Source organism: Elephantulus edwardii, unplaced genomic scaffold (assembly GCF_000299155.1).
Source record: "Elephantulus edwardii isolate Elephantulus edwardi_28Jun2011 unplaced genomic scaffold, EleEdw1.0 scaffold00267, whole genome shotgun sequence".
Lineage (NCBI taxonomy): Eukaryota > Metazoa > Chordata > Mammalia > Macroscelidea > Macroscelididae > Elephantulus > Elephantulus edwardii.
This window is the reverse complement of record NW_006400017.1, coordinates 1,453,158-1,479,007: the sequence shown is the minus strand read 5'-3', so window position 1 is coordinate 1,479,007 and position 25,850 is coordinate 1,453,158. Positions and strand designations below refer to the sequence as shown.

The 25,850-nt window shown below is 45.1% G+C and overlaps 1 protein-coding gene across 4 annotated transcripts in view; it reads right to left on the bottom strand.

Moving 5' to 3' along the window:
* Window positions 1-4,295: 4,295 nt before the first annotated feature.
* The window catches only part of SLC13A5 (solute carrier family 13 (sodium-dependent citrate transporter), member 5), a 36,898-nt gene continuing 15,343 nt past the window's right edge, over window positions 4,296-25,850 (bottom strand). The window contains exons 5-12 of one of the 4 annotated variants that reach the window (XM_006899767.1): window positions 24,685-24,853; window positions 23,393-23,515; window positions 19,685-19,900; window positions 15,976-16,076; window positions 13,696-13,814; window positions 11,404-11,565; window positions 6,809-6,946; window positions 4,296-4,535 (exon numbers count right to left, since the gene is read on the bottom strand). In XM_006899767.1, the coding sequence (XP_006899829.1) occupies window positions 4,404-4,535; window positions 6,809-6,946; window positions 11,404-11,565; window positions 13,696-13,814; window positions 15,976-16,076; window positions 19,685-19,900; window positions 23,393-23,515; window positions 24,685-24,853 (1,160 nt within the window). In that variant the 3' untranslated portion in view covers window positions 4,296-4,403. The remainder of the gene's footprint in view (window positions 4,536-6,808; window positions 6,947-11,403; window positions 11,566-13,695; window positions 13,815-15,975; window positions 16,077-19,684; window positions 19,901-23,392; window positions 23,516-24,684; window positions 24,854-25,850) is intronic. The other 3 variants (XM_006899769.1, XM_006899768.1, XM_006899770.1) reach the window with 3 other exon arrangements.

The following is a 25,850-nucleotide window of genomic DNA, read 5'->3' as shown; positions in this document are numbered from 1 at the left end:
AAGACCAAGCTCTCATCTTGATTTCAACCCTGACCTCACTCTCAGTATCAGCCCAGTAGGCCTCCTGGAGGTGGTTGGGCCTTTGGGCGTTGGAGGCAGGAATGAAGCCTCTGACACACTCTCTTCCTACCTAGGAACATGTTATCTATTGAATTCTATGGGAAGGGAGCCTCAAGAAGCTGAAACTGGGGCAGCTCTTAAATAACCAGGCTACCAGACACAGTTCATCATGTATCCATCAGTTGCCCCCACATGTTTTGCTCAAAATCCAGATTTTGTAGTGAGATGAAAGCTCTTGATTTTAGAGGTGGTAAATCAATCCTCCCACACCAAGGGATAAGTCCTAACTGATTATAAACTGTGCTCGCTTCGGCAGCTCATATACGAAAATTGGAACGATACAGATGATTACCATGGCCCCTGCACAAGGATGACTAATTGACTAAAAACTAATCCCAGTATTGCGATTCTGTGTGTCAATGATTGGTTCAAATTGACATATGGTCTAGTTCTTTCCAGTGGAAGTGTCTAGAAACTCCTAGAACAGATTTTACTTTCCTGATAAAAAGGAAAGAGGTAGTTGGTGCCATCATACCCACTGTCCCCCCACCCTATATAATTTCCTTCTTATCTTGAGGACAGAAATTTATGTGGCATGAGGGCAAAACCAAGTTACCCATAGGATGGCAGTGCAGATGACAGTTCAGAGTATTCGTAGCACTAATGAGCTATAGGACCAATGACAGCAAGTGTTAATCTCCAGACGTCTTGTTAAGTAAACGCTAAATAATCCTCTGACTTAAGCTACAGTAAATTGGAAGCACAAGCGGGATCCACTTCCTAAACAACATGCCTCTGGAAACTATGAACTTTGATAAATGTTGATAGTTATGGAAAAGCTTCAGACCTTTTGTTCATAGGGTCACTATGAGTTGTGCTCGACTCAGTGGTAATCAACAACAATAAACGAACACCAGGTAATTTTATGATTTAAGCCACAGTTAAGTTAGATCTTTTCCCCCTCTTACTTACAGTCAAAACCACTCTTAATTGGCAATAGACCATGAATATTTCTGTAACCACCTCTAGCCACCTAGAAAAGTTCTTAAGAAAAAGCCTTCAGTCAGCATCCACATTTACGAGTTCTGCTTTCTTGAAGCCCTCAGTCCAGTTTGCTTGTCAGTCCCAAGTTAGATGGTGTCTCATAGGGTTCTTCCTTTGCTGTTGTTATGTGCCATCGAGTCGCTTGCGACTCATAGCAACCCTATGTACAAGAGCCCTAAATGCCGTTCTATCCTGTGCCAACCTTGCCATCTCAAACACACTCTTCCCACTACTCCAGTCACAGAATCGATCCATCTCATCGACGGTCTTCCTCACCTGTGCAGTCCCTCCACTCTCCCAAACATGATGTTCCTCTCCAAGGACCAGTCCCTCCTTGCAACATGCCCAAAGTACGTCAGACGCAGCTTCAGAATCTTTGACTCCAAGGAAATTCCGGCTTCACCCTCTCCAGGACAAACCTGTCCATGGTATATTCAACACTCTTCTCCAGCACCACAGCTCAAAGGCATCAATTCTCTTTCTATCATCCCTATTCACTGTCCAACTCTCTGATGCATAACACGTAATTGTGAAGACTATAGCCTGGATCAGGTGCACCTTAGTCTCCAGCCTGACGTTGTTGCTCTTCAGTACTCCTGAGTGGTCCCTCACAGCTGACTTTCCCAATGCAATTCATCTCCTGATTTCCTGGCTGCTGTTACCAAGAGTGTTGACTGTGGAACCAAGTAAATAAAAACTGTTAACTATTTCAATCTCTCACCATCCATACTGATGCTACCAATTGTCCCAGTGGTGAGAATCTTTGTTTTCTTGATGTTGACCACCCCCCAATATCTTCTCCATTCAGACCTACCAGTCCCAATCATTCTTCCAGCCTGCCCTGAAATGGTCTAATAAACCATATTACAACCATTATTTGTGGTACACTGAAATTTCACGCTGACATTGGTCTCAGGCTGCATATCAATAAAATTAGTAGTTCTTATCCTTGGCTGAACATTAGAATCCGTTAGGAAGCTCCTAAAAATCTGGATGCCCAGTCCTCTCTTCAGACCAAAGAAACAAAAATCTCTAGGGCAAGACCGAGACAGCATTCACTTTTCAAAGTCCCCAAGTCTTGCAGTCATGGTTTGAAAACTACTTATGTGTTCTCAAAGGGCAGGAAAGGGATTCGTTAGCTCAAGTAAAAATGAATGCAAACCCCCAGCAGTCTTAGCCTGCCTTTGTTGTCGAAGTGATGACTTACTCAACTTAGCTCTTAATTCACCTACCTTGTCCCCAAGAACCACCTGGGCACCCCGCCCTCCACTCTGATATAATCCACCAGCTGCTCCATGGGAGAAATACAGTCAATCTCCTCCGGTGTGATTCACAGCTTCTGAAAAACCTGCTAGAGGGTCAGCTATGGGTCAGTTCCGACCTGACGGTGACATGACAACGTGCCAACTATCAGCTTCTCAGGGCAAAGACTAACACTGTCTCACGTCAGAGAAGGCAGTAGTAAGGGACTCCTGTCTGGTAGTCTTCTCTGACCAAGTAGAGCCTGGGGTGAACTTGCTTTTGGTCCTAAGGTGCAGAGGGCCAATGGTTAGGGAAAGGAGGTGGAGTAGACATGGATTAGAAATGTGGGTTGAAGCCTTAATTGCCACTAGCTCGATGTGTGACTTTAGACATATCATTTGACCTTGCTGTGCCTTGGTTTCCTCCTGAGGCAAACAGGGACAGTAACCCACCCATCTCCCAGGCGCTGCTGTAAGATTGAGTCACCAGTGGGTTCACCACAGGAAGACCTGGAGCACAAATGTAGGCAGAGACAGGAAGTTCATTCTTCTAACTTTCTATACACATCCCTCCCCCTCCAGTGGCCAAACCCAGGGATAAGTCAGCACAGCGTAACTTTTCAAGGAAGATATTGCATTTGATAAGGGCAAGGTATTAACGGTGAGGTCCAGAATCACTGAACCCAAGGAGACCAGAGAGAACTTCATCCTTGATGGAGTTTCCTTAGGTTCCCACACTTTCTTTTGCCCTGATAACTCCATCATTTGACCTCATATTTCTGCCTTGGCATCTCTTCAGAGCAGCACAGAAGGACACAAAACAGGGCTGGTGGCTGAGGAGGATTGTCTTTCACACATCTGTCCTTCACAGCAGTTTTGGAGACACGTCTTCCCAAAGCCACTCTGTAGTCAGTACCTGCCCCTTTGATATCAGGGAGATTTCCTCATGGGCAGGGGCTGTTTGCTCCTGAACCCCAGTGCTGCCCATGCACCAGTGGGTCCCCACACGTGGTCACTCAGCACAGGAAAGGTTTTCTTGTCTAGCGGTTCTCATACTTTGGTCTGACCACTCTGAAGTGACCCTGCTAATTAATGGCATTAACAGCTGGAATGCAGATGAGAGAAAACCTAGACAGATCCCCAACTGTGGCCCCCAAAAGGCCATTACTGTCCAGACCTGGAGTGTGAACCTTGAATGTGGGGATGGCAGGAAAAGCTTGTTCCAGGAGAGCTTAACTGATCCATCTGGGAGAGAATGGGGTGCAGAGGACCCCAGCTTGTAGTTTTTAGCAAATGTTGGTCCAAGAGAACCAAGGAAAACAAGGGATTAAAGGGTCTCCCTAAAGAGCTGGGAATGGAGTCCAAACTATCAATTAAAATGGAAAGAACTAAAGGGGACCTGAGTAGACAAAGATGCCCTGTGGGGAGGAAGGTAGGGATCATCTTGAAGTTCTTAAAATTCCTCATCCTTTTGTGCTGGTACCAGACAAGCAGTTCTGGGAGTCTCCAGAGATGATCTGATTCCCAGGCTCACTCCAGCAGTGGGAAGCTGACCAAGGCCCAGTGTTCTGTCCCCGGGAACGGTTGCCCCCTTGAGTGACAGATGATCTGAAGCAGCCCAGGGTGAGCTGGAGGAGGCATGGGTACTGAGAGTTTGTTTTCTCACTCCCCAGCCTGGAGATCTGATTCCTATTTAGACTTCCTTGGAACTAACCAAATGCAAACGTAAGCCTGGTGCTGGGCCAGAGTGATGGCTGTTGGAGGTCTCATCCCTTCTGTCGCTCACTGTTCCAAGAGAGATGATGGGAGAGCCCCTAGAAAGATGGGGACCAGCAGCCTCTTCAGGGGCTCCTTTGCCTTCCACGCCCATCCTCCAGCTGCCCAGCCTCACCTTTGAGTTCAGGCTTGGAGAAAGAGGTGGCCGTGTGTCTAGGCGAGGTGTGGGCATTATTGAGTCACTACGGGCTGTGCACAGCAAACGTCCATTGGAGAATGCGCCAGACGGGGCAGGATTCCTCAGAAGGGCGGCCGCTGGGTCTGCGGGTCTTGAGGCTCACCCTAAGTCTCAATATGGGTCACATTCGCCCAGTCAGGGAAATGGTCCAAGTCAAATATGACCCGGCCCCAGGTGTTGACGGCCAAAAACACGCAGAAGACGCCAATGATGTTCATCATCAGTCCTGTTTTCACCTGGACAAAGACAGAGTCAGAGTCAGCACCCTTGGGTCAGCCTGGACTGTCAAACACGGACAACAAGACCCGGGGAGTGACTTCTCAGGGCAAGAGATGAAAAACTGGCTCTCTGGCACTCACTCCCCCTGTATCACACCCCCTGCTTGCTACCTCCATACCCACTACCCCTGCCAACAAAGCAACCCTGTGCTCACCAGGGACTCCTCAGAGCAAGCCTGGGGAAAGGCAGGACAGGTGACTTCCCTATGCCCCTTTCAGCACTGGGAACACTGAGCCTTGGAGGAGCTAAGGTGAGGTGAGATGAGGAAAGGGAACAGCTCCGGGCTGTTGGTACCATTACTGGGCATCTGTCTGTCACTCTTCTTGTGAACCATGGCGTCAGAACTGAACCATAGCTGAGCCTCCAGTAGATTTTCAGAGGTAGTAAATCACACAGGAGCAGTCTGCCCGTCTTTCTCTGGCAAAGCAGCTGGTGGATTTGAACCATGTGCCTTAGGTTTGGCAGCACAACTCTTTACCACTACACCACTGAAAGTCAAGGGCTCATCTCTGTAGCTTTGCCCTCCCCAGAAGGACCTGGAGGGTTTCTGGTGAATTGCCATCAGCTCTTTCTAATGTCTGCTCTGTGTGCCTTCCTAATAATACATATCAAACATTGCTTTATAAACAAGCTGGAGATTTGTTACTGGAGATTGATATTGACTTTGCAGCCCATTGTTTCTGAACATCTACCTTTCTCCTCTCTATGGAAAGCCTTCATTGACTTCCAAGGATGCCCAGGTTTGCACATGTGCCTGCAACTACAGAAGGAGATGCAAATGTGCCCTCTCCTCTCATCAGAGAGGATAAACCTGAACCAGTGTGAGGAGCCCTTCCTGAACTACTTCTGGTCCCAAGGGACCACCCTCCCCTAAGCAGCAGCTCTCTCCCCTTTTTGCTTTGACCTAGTTAGAGCTCTGGTAGCCTAGTGGTAAGGAGCTGTACTGTTGACTCAGAGGCAGGCAGTTCAAATCCACTAGCTGCTCCACAGGAGAAAGATAGGGAGTCTCCCCTATGCAATTTATAGTCTCTGAAAATCTGCTGAAGGAACAGCCATGAGGTGGTTCCAGTTTACTAACACATAACAACAACAACAACAATAACAGTACCACAGTCTCTTCAAGCATGGTCTACATTTTTCCCTTGTCTAGACTTTGTCCCCTTTGGCCCTTGTATTTGGTTCTTGACCATCCTCAGCCATGTGGTCCTCTCACTACCACCCTTTCCGCTGGAGGGTACACCTTGTAGATGACATGGGCTTCTTTAAGTGGGAGATTCTATAAACCCTTGCTCAGTCTTGACAGACATAACAGGCTATGCAAAGAAAGAAATAATATGTATTATAAATACAAAGAATGACTATACTAAGCCCACTGCCTGTGACTCCATCTCAACTCACAGGACCCTATAAGACAAAGCAGAACTACCCCATAGGATTTCCAAGGCTGTAAATATTTTTTAATGTATGTTTTTGTGTGTTTTGTTTTTACTATTTTGTGTGTCTGTGTGTGTATCATCAAATCAGATCTGACTGGTACAGGAGGAGATTGCCCCTCCTTCTCCAGAAGAGCATCTGGTGGATTGGAACCGTACACCTCCGGGATTGCAGTGCAGCTTCTTGCCACTAGGCCACCAGAGCTCGCCTAGGCTGTAAATCTTTATAGGAGCAGACTGCTGCCTCTCTCCTTAGGTAAGGCTGGTTTGAACTGTGAGATATTTTTTTGGTTAACAACTCATTGCTTAATCTATGGCACCACCAGGGCTTCTTAAGAATTATTCTAGGCCTGGGGTTTTGGTGCCATTCTCAAATCTTACTGCTTTATTTTGATGCTCATACATCATTAATAAACTAAGCATCCTTCATGACAAAAGATCAGAGTCTGATTTCATTGTTGCTGTTAGGTGCTGTCAAGTGAACTACAACTCATAGTGACCCTATAAACAACAGAGCAGACACCCTATCTTGTGCCATCTGCATGATCTCTGCCACATTCTAGCCCACTGTTAGAGTCACTGGGTCAATCCCAACTTGTTGAGGGTCCTCCTCTCTTTCACTGACCCTCTACCTTTACCAGCATGCTGTCTTTTTGCAAGGACTAGCCCCTCCTGACAACATGCCCAAGTATGAGAGATGGCGTTTCACCATCTTTGCCTCTAAGGAGCTCCCTGGCTGCATTTCCTCCAAGACAGATTTGTAGTCTGATAGGAATATACAAAAGCAGCTGTGTTACCATGTCAGAAACCTTGAGGTGTCCATAGGCAAACACGATGGCATTAGGTGGAGTGGCCACGGGCAACATGAAAGCAAAGGATGCGCTCAGGGTACAGGGAAGCATGACGTACAGCGGGTTGAGGCCGATGGAGCGTGACTGGGGAAAAACACAGCACAGCAATGTCACAGACATAGAAAGTACACATGAGCATTCCATAAAGCATTCGTGGGTGCACCATGCACCCGCTCACCCCTGGGCCCTTGTCTTGCTGTTTCCTTTATCCTTATTATCACCCCTGACAGAAAGCTCTACTGAACATCCCAAGCTTAATACAGAGGCCACCTTCCCAGGGAGGGCTTTCTGACCCCCCTGGCACATTTAACATCTATTTCTTAAATATGTACTATGTGTCAGAAGGAGAAGTAGTGGTAGAATTCATGCCTTCCCTATCAGATACCCAAGTATGACACCCACCCAATGCACCTCGTGAACAACTAACTACCATATATTCATCTATCGGTGGAAACTTGTGTCTGCTATGATGCTAAACATAGAGGTTCCTTTCGATTTTCCAGAGTAAGATGAAGTAGGAAGAAAGACCTGGTGATTTGCTTCTGATGGACCACAATGTCTCATTTCATTGTGAATGGAGACATCATGAGTCACAGACCATAGTCTCAGGTGAGAAAACATGCACCAGAGACTATGCTGAGCACTGAGACTACATCGAATCCCCAGGGTGCCTCCAGCCCACGTGCATGCTCTGCCTCACTTTGGAGGCCAGGTGCATACATCTGTCTGTCCTTGCACAGACTCAGAGTGCTTAGAGGGCAGGGACTATGCCTTGTCATCTATACAAGCATGTAAGTATATATATATATGTCTTTTAACACATTTCAGATGCATTGGCGTATGGAATTTTTTCATACACCTTTTTCTTCATTTTAAAATTCGGACACACCTAGCGTGCCCAGCACAGAGTCAGCACTCACTCTTTGTTAAAGGAATGAATGATATATAGCTATTACTCAATACCGTCAATTCATTTCCGACCCATAATGATCCTCCATTGAGTTTCTGAGGCTATAAATCTTAACAGGAGATGGCCCATAGATACAATGACATGGAGGTAGCCAAGTCTGACTTCTGCCTGCTTCATAAAGGGGAACTGCCCCCAGCAATAGTATCCATAGTAACAAATGGACAGCTGCTGGATCAGATACACCACCTCTCATGTTCCTTTACCTATGTCCACCAATCACTGGGTTTGATATTCATTCTCACAGACTTTACTCACAGTTGTGGTACCAAGAGTGGCGTTTATTAGGAAAATAGTTTAGGGCGTGAAAGAGGTAAAGAATATCTTAAAAGACAAGACCAGATTTAATCCAGCAGTCTCAAGCCAGATTAACAGCAAAACACAATTGCTTAGTGTCCTGGTTTCAATTCAGCACAAAGTAAAGAAGCCTCTGGTTTCCTCAGTCATCCAGCAAGGTTTACCTCAGAGTAGTCAGCTTTCCCTTCAAGCATCTGGCAAATAAAACCTTTAACTGTGACCAGCACAAATGCAAGAAGCCTCAGGTTACACCTTGCCAGAGTCTCTCCACAGCAACACCACGGTGTCTCCACTACCATCACTGGGTCTTGCTCTCTCCAGGGTCTTGCTCCAATCTCCCTCAAGTCTTGCCACCCAATGTGAGAAGTACTCACTCTCTTATCTTAGTCCCACAGCTGTTGATGATTTGCAAGACCATGTGCCTGAAGTTAAGTTAGCTGGAGAACAGAGGGAGCTAAGATATGGCTTAAAAAAGCTAACTTTATGCTAATACTACACCCATCTTTCTTCCACAGAGTGGCTGGTAGATACAAAGACCTTCCTATTGGTTAACAGTTTGAGAAGCTACACACTATGCTACTAGGGCCATAAATATCTATCAAAATTAGTAACTTATTACACAGATTTATATGTATATGAAAACAGACATACATGTGAAGATGTTCATTGCAACACTGTAGCAGCAAACCACAGGAAATAGGCTTAATGATTGTCAATAACAGGATGGTTACATAAAATATGCTATGTATAAGCGGTGGACTATTACATAGTTTTGAAGAAGAATTAGGTAGATATCATATGTTAATATGCAAAGATCTTCAAGGTTATAGTTATTAAAAATTAAGGTGCAGAACAAAATCAGAATGATAATATTTATTTTAAAAGAATTTGTGTTTGTACAATATAGCTGAAATTATATCTAATGAATTAATGATAGAGGTCATCTCTAGGTAAGATGCTAAGGAATTAGGATTTGTTTATTTTTTATTATTAGACATTTTAATTTGTATATATGTGCCACATTCTCAACTTTAAAAAAATTTTACCATGAGCTTGTTCCTATTTTATTAAATTTTCTTTGAAATGGATTTTTCTAAATGACTTGATAGTATTTAGTACATAAATATGTTATATAATAATTTAGTTTACCAATTCCCCATTGTAACTTTCATGTAAGAAAAATCTGTGATGTATATAATTATTATATATTCATCTCTGATTATTTCTTTACAACATATTCTTAGACATGAAATTGCTGAGTCAAAGATCTGAGTAGGTTTCAAGTCGTGGTTTCTTTTGCTGATTATTCCTCTGAAAGGGTTTTACCAGGCTACCCTTAGGTGTAACCAATATGTCTTAAGCAGGTGCCTGTGTGTCTCCTACTCACCTGCCCTACCTCCACCTTCATATTGTCCTGGACATGAGTGACATATAGAGTGTATGGGCCCACACTCCTTTCGGGCCCTGCTAAGTGACTACCACCTTTTCCTTTTCTATAAGTGAGTCCTAAAGATGTATGAGGGGCCTTGGAAGTAGCTGTGAGGATTTTTCACTTGAGGTTTCTGGTTCTAGAACAACTTGTTTTCAAAGGGCTTGGCCACTTGTTTGGCATAAACCACAAACAACCAAACCCATTGCCAGTGAGTTTATTCTGACTCATGGTGAACCCACAAACGTTGACTAGAATTACTACCTAAGGTTTTCAAGGCTGTGACCTTTCAGAAGCAAATCCTCAGGACTATTTCCTGAGGGTAGGCGCAAATCACCAACCCTTCAGCTTGTAGATGAACACTTAGCCATTTGGGGGGACTCTGCCTTGGGGTAAAACCTGCATTTCGCTGGCTTGGAACCCTGGGTGCTCACTGCTAGGGGTGGAGGGGATAAAGTAAGGCCTTTGCCAAGAAGGGGCATCACCACTGTATGGCCAGCATCAAAAGAAACTTCTCAGTTGGAGCAGCTGCTCAGGAGAGAAGGAAACAGAGCCAGCTTGCTATTTTTAAGGCTTTCATCTTCCCTTGGAACCCTTCCACTTGAGTTGGCTTTTTACACATGTGGACGGACACCCAGGCAGCTAAATGGAATTTTACCAAGTTAAATCCTGTGCGCGGGCCCTTCCTAAATCAGCCTCCCAACTCCAGATTAACAGCAACAACTTCTCGCATGCCTTCCCCCTCTCCCCACACCAGCCTGCAGAGAATTTCCCTAGCTGTGAAGACCTAGCTATGGTGTTCTCCGACCTTAGCACAATGCTGGCAGGAGCTCTTCTTAGAAAGGTAGGATTTGGTATAAACTAACTCTCAGCCTATCTTTACGGGTCTTCCTAGTTGGTCACTTTAGTGGCTTAAGGACTCTCTGGTCTTCTGACCCCAAGTCTAGGGTTTATTATATCACTTTGAAGTCTGTAGTGCTATGTGATAAATGACAGAAGGAACTAACATAAAGAACAACGACATTTCCTATAAGCTTTGCATTCTTCACAATCACCTCAACACACTTACTTTAAAAAAAGAAAACTCTTTAGCCTTAAAACTCTTTACTCTTTGGCATTCAGCAATCTCTTTGCACCGCTACCTCTCTGCTGTCATCTTGTACTGATCCTGATCAGAACCCAGCACTCGCCAAGCAAAGCTTCTGGAAATCCTCAACTGTGCACTCAATTTCCCTTAGTCAGTCTGCTCCAAATTCCCAGAATGCCTTCTGCTATTCTACTCAATAAGAAATCCCACTTTCCCCTCCATCTTCCCAGAATGCCTTTTGTTGTCCCACCTATTTAGAAGTCCCACTTTCCTCTTAATTCTCCTTCCATATAGGTCCCAGCCAGCTGTGTCCCCCTGCACTGCAGTCAGTCCTCACCCACATTTGTGTTCAGAAACCCACTGGTTTTCCGCAGTGTTCTTGACCCCCTCTTCTTTGACACAAATCCTGTCCCGTCAGCATGAAAAAGAATGTAATTAAATTACATTTACAGAATAAAAGTATAGCACCTGCTCCATGTTTGACATTTGGTCAGTGCAGGGTGGGGTAGATTAAAAAAGAAACACCAAAAACCAAAAACACACAACACCAAACAACAAACAAATCTAAAAAAACATTGAGGGGAGGACCAATTAAGAATATGCAAATCTGTGACAGGACCAGATCCAGATCTCCAGAGTCTAGGTAAGCTATGACTTTGATTTCACTGTCATTCTTGGGACCCAGGACATGTTCACAGGGTGTCTGCTTTTTATGAAATCATCTAGAGGATCTTCCTCAAATCTCCAGCAGGGGTACTTACCATGGAGGCAAAGATGGGCAGGAACAGGGTGGTGGTAGCCACATTACTTGTGCACTCAGTGAACACAGCAACAAGTAAGGACAAGATCACGGTGATGGCTGTTGGGGGCACCGCGTGCAAGGGTTCCATCTGCTTCCCCATCCACTCGGATAATCCCGAGGCCTGAGAAGCACAGGGTGGGGAGTCACTCAGTGCTTCCACCTTGCAATCCCTCTGGGGAACGAGGGGCCCTCATCTGTCTTCAGAGAGATTGATCCATCCTCCACTTCTGATTCTCTCTGCATGCATTTCATTCATCTCCACAACTCAGTCTCCATCCTCATCCTGCTCTCTCCTAAATCTACTCTCGAGATTGACTGAAACGCCAATAAACTCTCTAGAACGGAGTACTGGTGGCCTAGTGGTAAGGAGCAGTGCAACAATCCCAAAGGTATGTGGTTCAAATCCACCAGCTGTTCCATGGGAGAAAGTTGGGCAATTCCCTCCCATGCAATTAATTTACTGCCTCTGAAAATCCACGGGAGGGCCAACAAGGAGTCAGTTCTAACTCAACAACACATAACAACAACAATGCCTTCCAGAAATGTCTACCAACATATTCTATAATCCTGTCCGATTTATTATGTCTCAATCTGAATTCAGCTACTCCTCTAGGAGTGAATGGACTAACCGTGCACCTCTATCCCAGAAAGAAGGTTGGGAGTCAAGCCCTTATTCCTTACATTTAATCATCCCAAAGTCACCCCAAACCTTCCGTGACTCTTTTCCAGCCCCACTAGATCCTGAAGCTCAGGAAAGTTATCTGGGCCAGAAATACAGAACTTAGATTGGAGAAGAGATCTTCTAAGGAGAGAATGGAAGGTGACCAGAGAAGGGGCCAAGGGCAAAGCCTTGAAGACCCTTATATTTAATAAGACATAGGAGAGAAAGTCAGCCATGGAGATTGCGCAGGAATAGTTAGAAAGAAACTGGGAGAAAGTTGTACCCTGGGAACTAAAGGAAGTGGGGAAATAAGAAAAAGAAAAAACCCAAGAGAATGACCCAGAGAGTCAAATGTTCTGATAATGAGTTAGATGAAGACTATAATAAATACTTACTAGACTGGCTCAGGACAGGGCAGGGTTCAGAGCTGCTGTACTTAGGGTTGCTATGGGCCACAGGCAACCTAGCAGCACATAACAACAACACAACTTCTTTCCCAATTTCTCCCCATGCCTAGACCGTCACTCAAGCCATCAGTGACTTTTTTCAATGTAGATCTAACCAAGTCGCTCCTGCCCTCAACCCTTCTATGACTGCCCATTGCCTTCCTCATGACGTCCACGCTTCCTCTCTTGAATGCAAGGTCTGCAGTGAGCTTCTGCTTGGCCTCACCTTCACTGTTGCTCAGCTAGCTGTCACTGGCTTGGGCATCATTTCCTTCTAGAATGTCCCCCTACCTAAGCCCTCAAGAATACAAAGAATATCTCCATCATAACAGGAATGTCTGATAAATGGAATGAAAAGTGGATGAATGGAAAAGTGATTATCCAGATAGATTTGTTTATCCAAAAATACATATGCATCAGCTACACTAGTCTCTGTTCTAGAAGTTGTAGAAAAAGTGGTAGCAAGGTAGACCAAGTTTATCTATTCAGTTCTGCTCCTAGATGAATAAATGAATGGATGAGGGCCACACCAAGTTATCCGTCACATCTGGCTCATTCCTTTCATAGGAGGGGTGGGAGAGGGGGGATACAGTAAGTTATATGTTTGGGGTCTTTTTCCCCCCATAAAAAGTGCTTTTCTCTTATGCTACTGCTTACTTAAGTTGGAGGAAAATTATAAAATGACAACCACATCCACAAAGAATGCAGCAAGCAGAAGAGTCAAAGAGAATGTAAAAAATGTTCACAAAGACTTGAAAGAAAGAGTCCCCTAACATAAATGAGCAGGGATTATTATTGTCTGTGTATAGAGAGGAAAAAAAATCACACTGAATCCCAAATAGAACCTGCCAGTGTCCTCTGTTCTCTTGACTGATCAAGGATGCTCATTCACTCATTTCTGTAATCCCTCCACAAATATTCCTAGGTCCCTTCTCCAGAACAGACACTATTCTCGGTGCAGGATTCCTGGATGACAAGACAGAATCCCTGTCCTCAAAGAATGTGAAGGTATGAGAGGAAGAAAGACACAGCAACACGCAGGAACAGTCATGGATGGAGAAGTATAGTATAAGAATACAGCAACTCTTTGGTCATTCCTTGGTGAAGGGAGGGGCTGTGTGCAGCCCAGAGTTAAAGAAATTACCTCACACCCTTTAGCCACTGCAAATCCACCCCCCAGCAGCAGCACGATGCCCCAGGGCACTTTCTCCTGGGCCACTTTCCAACTCAGCAGTGCAGGGGGATAAAACGGAGTATTCCTATCTGAGAAGACAAAATAAAAACATACATATAGATAAACCAGCATGAGAAAGCAAAAGAGACATGAATAAGGGAGGAAAAAATCCACAAAGATTATGAGGTACCATTCCACACTTGTTAAATTCTTTAAAATTTACAAGTATGACTATAGGGAGTCCCAAGGTTATAAACTCTGACTTAAATTCGATAAAATTTACAAGTATGACTATAGGGGGTCCTAAGGTTATAAACTCTGACTTACGTACAATGAATGTACAGTTATGGACAAACAACTATGAAGTCTGTAAAATTTAAAATCTAGGTATATACAATGGTTCATAATAACAAATGAATGCTACTTTATGATACAAATAAATGTTATTATTTTCAAGATGTTTCAGTGTGCCTGGATGTATTCCTTTAATGTTTTCTATGCATAGAAAGGTACATCATATATTATATACTAAGACAAACATTTGACTAACTGATGTTGGATATAAACTGTACTTAACTATTGCAGGTTACATACACTTAGGAATGAAATTCATTCTTAATTTGAGGACTGCGTAGATACCATTTCCAGAGAGGATGTGGTAAAACTTACATACATTTCTCATAACATTATAAACTGCCACAGCCTTTTTGGAAAGCAATTTAGCAATATATTTCAAGAGCCATTAAAATATTTATACTCCACCAAAAACACTCCTAGAAATTTACCCCAAAGAAGAAAGAACCTCGAAGAAAAATCAGTATTCACAACAATGAATGAACGGAAATTTCTTGCAATATAATAGAGTCATATGCTCCATGCAATGAGATAGAGAACTAGGGCTCAGCTTGGAACTTAACTGCTCTAACCTCTCCCAATATCCTGTAAAATTCTGCTATGTATTAACATTTAGTGAGTGCTAACCCTGCCTTGCTCTAACACAGTGTCCTCGACAGATTACTATTCTGAAAACCTGATCTAAAACTAAACCAGTTCGACTCAGTTCTGGAGCATGTGCAGGAACACCATTCTTGCCGCGAGCTGACTTTCCCAAGCAGAAAGCAAAGCTATCTATTAGTCAGGGGAATCGAACCAGAGGACCTTGCTACACAGTCCATTCACACCATCTAGTAATAAGAGATGCCTCTTGATCCAGAAGCTTCTACAACAATATCCATCTTGGATATCCAGGTGTGCAAGCACTTAATTATCATAACCCCTCCTGATGGGTATTTTCCCAGAATTTCTCACCTTCGGTTATAGATAACCATGAAACCCCTTCTCTCTTAAACTTTAGAAGCCAAAACAATTACTTTATCCAGTGGGCCAGGGCCTGTTGCCCTTTGCAATGTAGTTTTACTTTGCAAAGTATTTTCCCTAATAAGCCTCTTTCTCTGCTTGCATAGAAAAGCCTGGGCTCTTTTCCACTATTCTTACTTAACAGAGTGAAGGATCCGGGGAGCTCTGGTGGCCTAGTGGCAAGAAGCTGCAACTATAATCCCAGAGGTGCACGGTTCGAATCCACCAGATGCTCTGCAGGGGAAGGAGGGGCAATCTCCTCCTGTACCAGTCAGATCTGATTTGACGGTACACGCACACAAAAATAAAAAACAAAAACAAACAAACAAACAAAAAAACCAGAGTGAAGGATCCTAGTTTAAGGAGTACACTGGAGACATTTTCTTGGAGTTCACATCTAAAGGGTACTTTGGCAAAAGCAATTATAATGTAGTTATGTGAAAAAAAATAAATTTGTAGACTACAGCAGTAGTGTAGTGAGAAGCGTTTATAGTGGAATCCTAACCAGAAACAAACAAAAACCAAAACAAAACATAAAAACAAAGAAGCGGGGCTCAAATATGTGTGTTTCGATTATAACCATCTAATACATCTATGCTTATTAACAAAGCTTGCAGAAAGCAGGAAAGCAAATACTAACAGCATTCAGTGTCATTGAAAACATTTTCCTGTTCCTGTTAAAATAATAAAAACATTTCAGAATTTTAAAAAGCAAAAGAAGAGATGTGCATCAAACAAAAACAGCCAGGGAAGGCTTGAAAAACGTTCTCTTGCCAGGCTTTCGGATTTAGTGAGTTCTCAATAGGATGGCATCTTCTGTCTCCTGAGCCTTTGCAATCCTTTGCCACTAAGGCCCCGGCCCAAATGATTAGATAGTGAAGGCCCGAGTCTTACCTTCCTCAGACTGGCTACAGAAGTTGAACTTGGGCTTCTGTGAAGGTACAATGAATAGTAAGATGGCCACAAATATGGCTACAGTGGCATCAGAGGCATACCTAGGTGGGGAAGAACGCGCAAGATTTCAGCCCAACTCAGTCCACAGTGGCAATATTCAACAAATCTGCCCTGCCTCCAGTAGTTCTGTGTTTAAATGCTTCATGCAGTCTCAGAGAAAAACATAAGCATCAACAAGTGCTGGTGAGGATACAGAGAAACTGGAAGTCTCATATATTGCTGGCTGTGAATGTAATATGATGCTGCCACTTTGGAAAATAGTTGGGCAGGTCCTCAAAATGTTAGACATAGAATTACCATAGACCCAGCAATTCTACTCAACTCAAAAGATTTAAAAACAAGAACCTAACTAAGTACAGCACCTATACACCAGTACTCTTTGCAGCGTTATATCCAACAGTCAAAAAGTAGGAACAACATAAGTGTTCATCAACAAATAAATGGGTAACAAAATGTAGGATATACACACAATTTAGGATATTATTTAGGCAAAGGAAAGAATGATACATGCTACAACATGAATAAACCTAGAAAGCAACACGCTAAATCCATATAAATGGTAGGATTTAATTTAAATGAAATGTCAAATAATGGACAAATCCATAGACAAAACACAGATTGTGGCTGCCAAGGACAGAGGTAGGTGATGGGGAGTGATGAGCAGATATGAGGTTTTCTGTTAGGGGGTGACAAAACTGAAACTAGAGGTAGATATTGTGCAATCTTGTCAAATTTATTAATTCTCACCAAATGAGTGGTTGGAAATTGGAAATCTTATATTAATTTCATCTAAATAAAAGAAAAAGCACAAATTACAAACAAAAGTAGGCTCAAATGGTTATGAAAACTGGAATACAAAAAAAAAAAATCAAAGGGGTAGGGCGGTAAACGTAGTTCCAGACGGAAACAGATATCCTTGACCTGGTCCTGCCATCAACTTTGGGTGACCTTGTGTACCTCAGATCCCTCTTTTGACCTAAATTGCCCCATGAGTTAGCCTTGTGATCTCTTTTTGACCAGATTCTCGAGAATTTAGGGTTTAATAGCATTGTAGTTTTTTTTAGGTACTGTTGAGTCAAGTACAACTCATAACAACCCTGTGAACAACAGATTTGAGACCAGTTCTATCCTGCGCCAACCCACATTCTCTGACATAATCGAGCCCATTGCTGTGGTCCCTGTCAGTCCACCTGGTTGAGGGTCTTCCTCTCCTTCACTGTCCGTTCACTTTTCGAAGTATGATGTCCTCCTCTTAGGAACAGCCACTCCTAGCAACGTGTCCAAGTTATGCGAGATGACACTTCACCATCCTTACCTCCAAGGAGCACTCTATACTGGCTGCACTTTCTTCAAGCCATAACTATTTTTTCTCTTGGCCATCCATGGGTTATATAGTCCTCTTGTCTATTATCACATTCAAAGGCATCAGTTTTTCTTCTGTCATCCTTTTCACTGTCCAGCTCTCGGCCCTAATAAGGTGCACCTTAGTCCTCAAACTAACATCATTGCTCCTCAGTATTTTGGAAAGGTCCATGACCACAGACTTTCCAAGCACAATACATCTCCTAATCTCCTGACTGTTGGTACCAAGTGTATTGATTGTGGATACAAATAAGATGAAGTTGTTGACAGTTTCAATCTCTTGAGAATGTGGTGAGAATTTTTGTTTTCTTGATGTTGAAATGCAATCCATATTTAAGGCTTCAGTATTTTATCTTCTGCAGAAAGTGTTTCAAGTCCCCCTAGCTTTCGGCAAGTAAGGTTTTATCATCTGCATATTGAAGTCTTCATCCATAACGAGGAATTTGAGACAGATATAATGAATCTTTCTCCAATCCTGATGTCATATTCTTTATAGAGACCAACTTCTTGAATACTTTTCTCAGCATATGGATTGAACAGATATGGAAAAAAATAGTCTTACCACATGTCTTTCTTAATATTAAACCATAAAGTGCTCTCCTGCTCTGCACAACAGCTTCTTGGAGCTTAGAATTTAACCTTACTCAAAGAACTTCGTCTTTACCCCTGGTTCCTAATGATCTCAAAAAACAATAACCCTGGAATTGAAGTGTATTCAGTGATAAAGACTCCAGGCCACACTTAAGCAAAACCTTTTACCAGTGAGGTGATGAGCTCGCCCTGGAGCAGGGACTGGTCAGGTCAGCTAGGGTCATAGCACAATAGCTTATGATCACCTCTTATAGACTAAACTTAGGGGAGAAGTCCTGGAGTTTGCATTACTCCTAATAAAGGCTCTGGTTGCTGACTCTCCCGGAGCTTCCTGGTTGGTGAAAAATATCTTCTCTCAGACACTTCGGGACACACGCACTTCATGCATATTGAGAACACTCCCAGATCTTGCCCTGTGCATCCCTTCTTTTTGTTGATCTTGCTGTGGATCCTTTATAACAAAGGATCATAAGTAAAGTACTTTCTATGAGTTCTGTGAATCATCCCAGCACATTACCAAACCTGATGGAGCAGTGGGAACCAGTGAGACACAAGTGATGAAGAATGGGGACCACTTAAGTTTATGGCTATTATCCTGGGAGTATAGAGGGAACTCCCAAACTTGTAGCTAACAAGCGGGTCAGAAGAAAGAAACTAAAGGGTGCCTGAGCTTGCAGCTGACGCCCTGGAGAGGCAGTGGGGAAGCAAGTTTGTAGCCAGAGATCAGAGTAAGGGTGTCATGAGGACTCCCAAGCTGGTATTTAGCATCTGACGTCTTGGGTAGACTTAGCGCCTGGAGGGTTGTGCCCTTCAGCTTGTAAACTGTGTCCTAGCTGAGTGGTTAGGCGCAGAGGAAGAAGTCCTGTATTTTCATGTATGATTCTCATTATTAACGCTGATAAAGTTGCTATTTGTGGTTATTTCCACGCATAACCAGCATGACCACATGCTGAGTTTGGTTTGTCTCAACTAGATTTTCCAAAAGGAATAACCAGTCACTCTCACCCATCTCTTCACCTATCTGTCTTTACTAGAAAGGATTTTTCCCCCCATTTGACAACATCATAGCTTGACATTTTCCCTTTTGTGACACTCCTATCTAAAGAAGCTTCTGGGGTCTGGATGAGTGGATTTGGAGGGATTTGTCCAGGTCACAAGAAGGAGATCAGAGAATGAAAGGGAGCTCTGGTGGCCTACTGACAAAAAGCTACACTGCAATCCCAAAGGCACACAGTTCGAGGCCACCAGCAGCTCCAATGGAGAAGGATGGGCAATCTCCTCCCATGTCATTAACCACCTCTGAAAACCTACCAGAAGGTCAGCTGTGGGTTGGTCCTAACTCAATTATACACAACAACAAAAAAGACAAGAAAAGAAAAAGGGCAGATTTGATATTCAGAAGCCAAACTTCTGGGATCTCCACTCTTAGCCCAATAAATGTTTCTGCCTCATAACTCTGGCCACCCTGCCTGGCCAGATATGTTCTGCTCAGCTTGTCGGGAAAAGAGAAGATGCCAAAGGAGTACATTTGTGACCTTTTCGTGAAGATTGGTGCGAAAGAAGAGAATCCAGCAGCCAACAGTGTGCTGCCCTCTAAAATGCAATTCTAGAACAAAGAACATGCTCCAACGTGGGCTGTGGATGTTTCTCTGTTACCGGTGGCCAAAGACAGGGTTCTGTGGCATGAACTACTTACTTGGTCTCGCCGTCTGTCCAGGCGATGGACAGCCAGCCTGGCATGAAGCCAGGATCCCGGGAGAACCACAGGACTACCAGCAGCAGGAAGCAGAGTAGGACATTGGTCTCAGCAAAGGAGAAGGGCCCCAGTTTCCTGTATTCCTCCTGCAGCACCTCATAGGCGGCCTTCTCGCTGTTCTCCCTCTCTAGTCCACACCCCCAGGCCTTTTTAAAACTAGAGGAAATAAGAAAATGGGAGAACAGTCCATCAACAGGTGAGTGGATTAAAAAAGGGTGAGGTATCCATACAACAGGATGTTATTCAGCCACGAAGAGTATTATGATGTGGAGGACCCTTGACCATTATGCTAAGCGAAAGAAATCAGTCGCCAAACGACAAATATCCTGAGTCCATATGAAATATCTAGAAGAGGAAAATGCAGAGATGCAAGTTTGTTAGTGATCATCAGGGATGGGAGGGTGGCCAAAAGGGAAATTTAAAGGACAATGAGTTCCCATTTGGGGTGGTAAAAAGTTTTGGAAATAAGTAAAGGGATGGTTGCACGCATGGTGGGTGTTAAAGGTGATTTGAAAGCAGCTGGTTATACTGGTTTCATATCCCGTACAGTCTTCCATGGAGCTTGAAGGTGAGGAGGCTATGGCCTTGGACTGGATATGCACTTGGGAGCTGGCCATGAAAAAGTGACAGGTTTTTTTTAATTAGGCCATAGGCAGTGACCCTGACAGTGTCTCTGTGGCCACTCAATGAGCACTTGAGGGCAGGCAAGATAAGGTGACTGTAGAGGTGCTTTCTGCATCTGAGGCAGATGCTCACTTGCCTCAGGTGGGGTGGGCCAGAGGGCCACACAAGGTGGGCTCAACAAACCCTGGTTTGTAGCAGGAGATGGCCTGCACCAGAGGGCGTCCCCTGTAATTCCTGTTGTTTAGGCTGAAAATCTGTTCTCTCTCTCCCTGCCCTGGGATTCACACAAGGCTGCCGCAGGGAGGCCAGCCCACTCCCAGCCCTGTCCCAGCATGCTCGTGTCTGTATGCAGCTAGAACAGCAGGTCAAGAAAGGGCAGGACTTGGCAGCAACGCTGGCAGTTCCAGCTCAGTAGATACTTTCCAAACCCTCTGCCAGCTAAGAGGAGCTGATGGTGGGATGTGCCAGGCTGGGAGAGTGGCAGCTGCAGGTGCTTGGCGGTGAGTTCCCTGGAGCCTGGCATTCACATCAGGCCAGACAGGAGGCTGGTGGTGGTGCCCTTGTGGTCTTGGAGGCAGGCCAGCCCTCTGCCTCTTCCTCTGGGATGAAATTCACTCCTCCTCAGTTGCTCCAGGGCATTCCCAGGCCGGCAGGCAGGCCACACAAGTGCTTCGGACACTTGAACATCAAGATCCTGAAGCTGCCCATCTCTTAACCTGGTGCCTCCCCCACATCCCCTTCAACTCTTCCTGACCCACAGGGAGCCCAAGAGTGTACATCTGAAGGTATTAAGAGCTGCAACCCATGGCACCCTCAAGAGCAGGCATAATGTAGTAGTCAAGGGTATAAGGCTGGAACCAGACTGTCTGGGTTCTAATCTCAGCTCCACTACTTCCAAGTTAACCAGTCTGTGTTGCTCATTAAACCCATCTGTGCCTCAATTTCATTATCTGTAAATTGGGAATAATATTAGTATCTACCTCGCAGTTTATTAGGAAGATCAATTCACTTTATATTCGTAAAGTATCTGGTATATTTAAACAATAAATGTGGGTCTCATCAATACTACTGTCCCACAAGGAGACACAGACACTCATCTGTAGTCTGAAATGGATTTAGAACAGGTGACCTGCGAGGTCTAGGGGATGGACATGAGCAAGAGGGCAGGCAGTCAAGAAGCAGGTGAGCGATACAGGGCAGAAACAGTTGCTGTCCTAACCACACAGCTTCCCGTCCACATGGGACCCGTGCACAGGCCAAGGTGGCCAGGGCACGCCAAAAATACCAACTGGCCTAGTGGCAAGAAGCTGCTCTGCAATCTCAAAGTCACATGGTTCAAATCCACCAGCCACTCCATGGGAGAAGGATGGGTAATCTCCTCCCATGTGATTTACTGCCTCTGAAAACCCACAGTGGGGTCAGCTATGGGTCAGTGCCGACTCAACAGCATGTAACAACAGGGAGCACTGACTGGCATGACATGACTGGCATGACTGGTATTTTCTAGCATCTGCCCCCCTCAGGATGCCGATAGGGAGCACTGGTGGCCCAGTGACACAGAGTTGCACTGCTAACCCAAAGGCCTGGGTTCAAATCCACAAGCTTCTCTAAGGAAGAATGAAGGGTTCCCTCCATAAAGCCTCTGAAAACTCACTGCAGGGTCAGCTTTGAGTCAATTCTGACTCAGTGGTGATGATGATGGGATGTTGACTGTCTTGGCTCTTACTAACAATTGTTAATGTTGTTGTTTTTGTTGTTGATTGCCTTCAAGTCATGCACAGCTCTTAGTGACCATATGAACAAAAGGCCTGAAGCCTTTCTATACCTATCGACATTTATTAAAGTTTCCTGAGGCATGTTGTTTAGGAAGTGGATGCCACTCCTGCTTCTAATTGTTAATTGTAGGACTTTAAAAAAAGTTCTCTTCTAGGAGAAAACATAGGAACATGGTTAATTTCCCCCATGAAGTCAGAGATCTGCGCAGGCTCCTCTGCCCTCCAGCTCTGAGACTCCCTGCCTGGTGGCACACTCTGCTGTGTTTCACGCGTCATGAGCATGGGTGAGTGCTTTCTATGGTCACATGGGACGACTACCTCAAACAACTCTTTGTGGGTATTTATTTGACAATCACACTCTGTGGCCTCTGTCCAAAGTTTCACTGCTGGCAAAGTTGACATGGACTTTGATGGGGTTGCCAGTGTGCTGGGGATAGGAAGTAAATTCCCAGAACCCAGCATGTGCTCAGAGCATTGTACGCGCTCAGGTAAAGGTCAGGGCTGGGGTCAATTTAGCAGAAGCTGGAGGTTTGCAGTGACCTGACCTAGTGGGCGCATGTAGCCAAGTGGATGTTTGTCTAACAATGCAGATTTGGCAGCGGGGACAAACACACCTGCTCTTTCCCCCTGTGCCTGGAGCTGGGCTGAGGATAGAGGTCAAAGAGGTTAGGTCCTGTCCTCAAAGAGCTCATGGTCAGATGATGGATGACACTGGAACATGACTGTGGGTACCAATGATGGGGTGAGGATACACCCAGTCACAAACAAATGAACCAATGCTCCTGCAATTGAATGGCTGGTGGTGGTGGTGATGGTGTGTACCGTTGAATGGGAACTGACCCATATCTGAGCCTCCAGCAGGTTCCAGAGGCAGTAAATCGCCCAGGAGGAGATTGCCCATCTTTCTAACAGTGCACTCGTGGATTCGAACTGTGTGCCTTGGGTTGACGGTGCAATTCCTTACCTCTAAGACATGTTGACAAGAAAGCAGTATTTTAACTTGCACGTAAAGATTGAGAAGGCAGGAAGGCTGGAATGGTATCCCAAGAAAAGAGAAGGGTGTGAGCAAAGGCACAGAGAGCAGCCTGAGGCGGACAGAACCAGAGGGTGGATGGACGGATGAGTCGGAGTCAGGACCAGAGATCGAGGCTGGGCAGACACAGACTTTGTCCACTCACCTGCTGAGTCTGCGGGCTTTCCAGCAGGGCTGTGAGGTGACTAGGCTCTTCTGGAAGCAGTTCATACTTACTTGAATCTCATGAAAAGGCACTGGAGCCACAGCCAGGCAAGCAGCAGCATTATCAGCATGTTGGGGAAGGCGAATCCAAACCAAGAGGCAAAGTTGACGATGTCTTTACTGTCAGGAAACAATCTGGAAAGAGAAACGCTCGCTCAGAAGCCGAGCTGTGGAGCCGGAGGCTGAAGTGCCGAGCCTGTCCCCTCCACCTCCTGGGCCAGGTGCCCTCCAAATCTCTGCCACAGGCTCACCTCCACACAGGACAGAGGCCACTGTATTTCTGTTCCAGTTGTGCCCACTGCAATTTGTACACTTCTAGATGAATGCATTTAAACGCATGACTGGCATTTTCTAGCATCTGCCCCCCTCAGGATGCCGATTTCTCTCATTTTTGTGACTCTAGTCTCTGCTCAGCAAAAGGCCAGACATAGAGCTAGGTCCTCACAACTTGTGACTCTTTGTGGCCACGGCCAGGAAGTTCCAAACTACCTCTGTGGCCCACTTAGGACCTCACAAGGGCTTATCACAGGGTCAAATAGTGGGATTATGGTGACTGAAATGGTGAGTCAATGAGTGCCCAATCCCAGACCGTTAGCTCATCTCTAAATCTCACTATCTGAGGACCTTCACCCTTTACATCCAAGTTTGTCATATTAGGATGGCTTATATATCTTTGTGTTGCTGGACGTTATACCCGTGGTGAACATATTTTAAAGAAACTTTTAAATGAAGACAAACTAGGAAAAGAGGTCCGGGGCTTTACTTCTGAAAATGTGAACCTTATGAAGCACAAGAGTACTGGCTGTCACAGTGCTGTTGGTAGGCACTACCCAAGTGGCGTCCACGGACTCAGGCATACCAATAGTAAAGATGGAATGTAAATAGTAGAGCAGGACTTAACTCAATGGCCACTAACAACAGCCAATTTCTGCAAGTTTGAACCAAAGCCCCACTCGTCTGGAAATATGTTGTCATCTCTATGACTTTTAGTTCACAGAATAATCCATAGTCCCTCTCATTGGAAAATCCTGAGCCCAGGGGAGAAAGATAGGATTCCCTTGGACAAAAAGAAAATTTCATCTTCATTTAACCTGCCCCTGGATGCTATTTTCACTTGGTCTGTGGACTGTCATCAGCTCCCACCCCCTTCTAAGGACTTCTGAGTAAGCGAGGGGTGCAAAGGCTGGAGATAAGATGGGGGAGTATCTTCCCACCCCTGCCCGGCTCCCAGGACCCCGCTGGAGGAGAGGAGGAGGGCAGGTTCCAGCCCTGCGGTCTATTTAGAAGATGCAACTGAGACTCACTCTTGCATCTGGCCCTGGAGCACCACGTTGGGTCCGGTCCCGGTGAGGGTGGCCGTGCCGCCAATACTGGCCGCGTAGCACACGCATAGTGTCATGGCCTTGCAGAGGCTCTTCTTGTCCTTTCTCTCCTGCTGTCCTAAGGCCGGGCCTTCGAAGATCACTTGATTCCCTGTGGCAGGCATACAGTTGATGCATACAGTTCTTAGCGAGTCTTTGGGTCCACTCCCCGCCCCAGCACCTGAAACCTACAGTGTGGGGCACCCCATGCAGCCCCATCTGTTGTGTCCTGTCTAGTAGGAACCCATTCATAGCTCTCCCTCAAGCAGGAGGTCATAGTCAGTTCAATCACGGGAGAAGAAAGTGCTCATCTTTCTCCCATGGAGAAGTTAGTGGATTTGAACTGCGGGCCTTTGGACGGCAGAGCAGCTCCTTACCATCAGGTCACCAGAGCTCCCTCTCAGCTCATCTAGATCCATTCAATTGCTTTCCTCAGCATTCAGCCTAAACTTTGGGAAGGCCCCATTCACATTCTCAAAGTTATTTTCAATGACTTCCCCAAGGATCCACCATACTATACCTAGATCCACCTAATAAAAACCCTTCACCCTCTATATAAGGAGCCCCATCTCATCACCTGCATCTCTCTTGGAGGGTCCAAGACCACTTCAAAAGGTCTTCTCTTCTTAGCTCTTCCTCAATGTCTTACACACATGCTCACCTGGTACCACCCCCTCATGTCTGGACTAGGTATACGTGTCCTGTTTATCCCACCCCTCTGAGGCTCCATGGAGTCTGCATCCTGGTGTGCTGAGTATAAGCCCAGGGCGTCACACAGGGTTTGACAATCAGGCCATAAGCGCTGAGTCCTGAATTCCCCTGTGCTACCCAGTGTAGCGGTCCCTCAGGGTGAGGTAGGGAACAAAGCGGAGGAGGAGGAGGCAGATTCTCCTTGTCTCCAAGAGCTCAGTGAACAAGCAGCCCCAAAACGTGTGGGAGCCGGAAGTGGAGGAAGTTGGCTTGTTCAAGTTCACAGAGAGCTCCCTTGAGAATAAGTAGCAAGAGGTGGGAGGCCCTCAGTAAGAACTTAAAGATGTTTGATGCTGAATGAATAACCAAGGGGGGATGACTTGTGGATTTCTATGATGGCAGGAACCTAGTGTGAAACC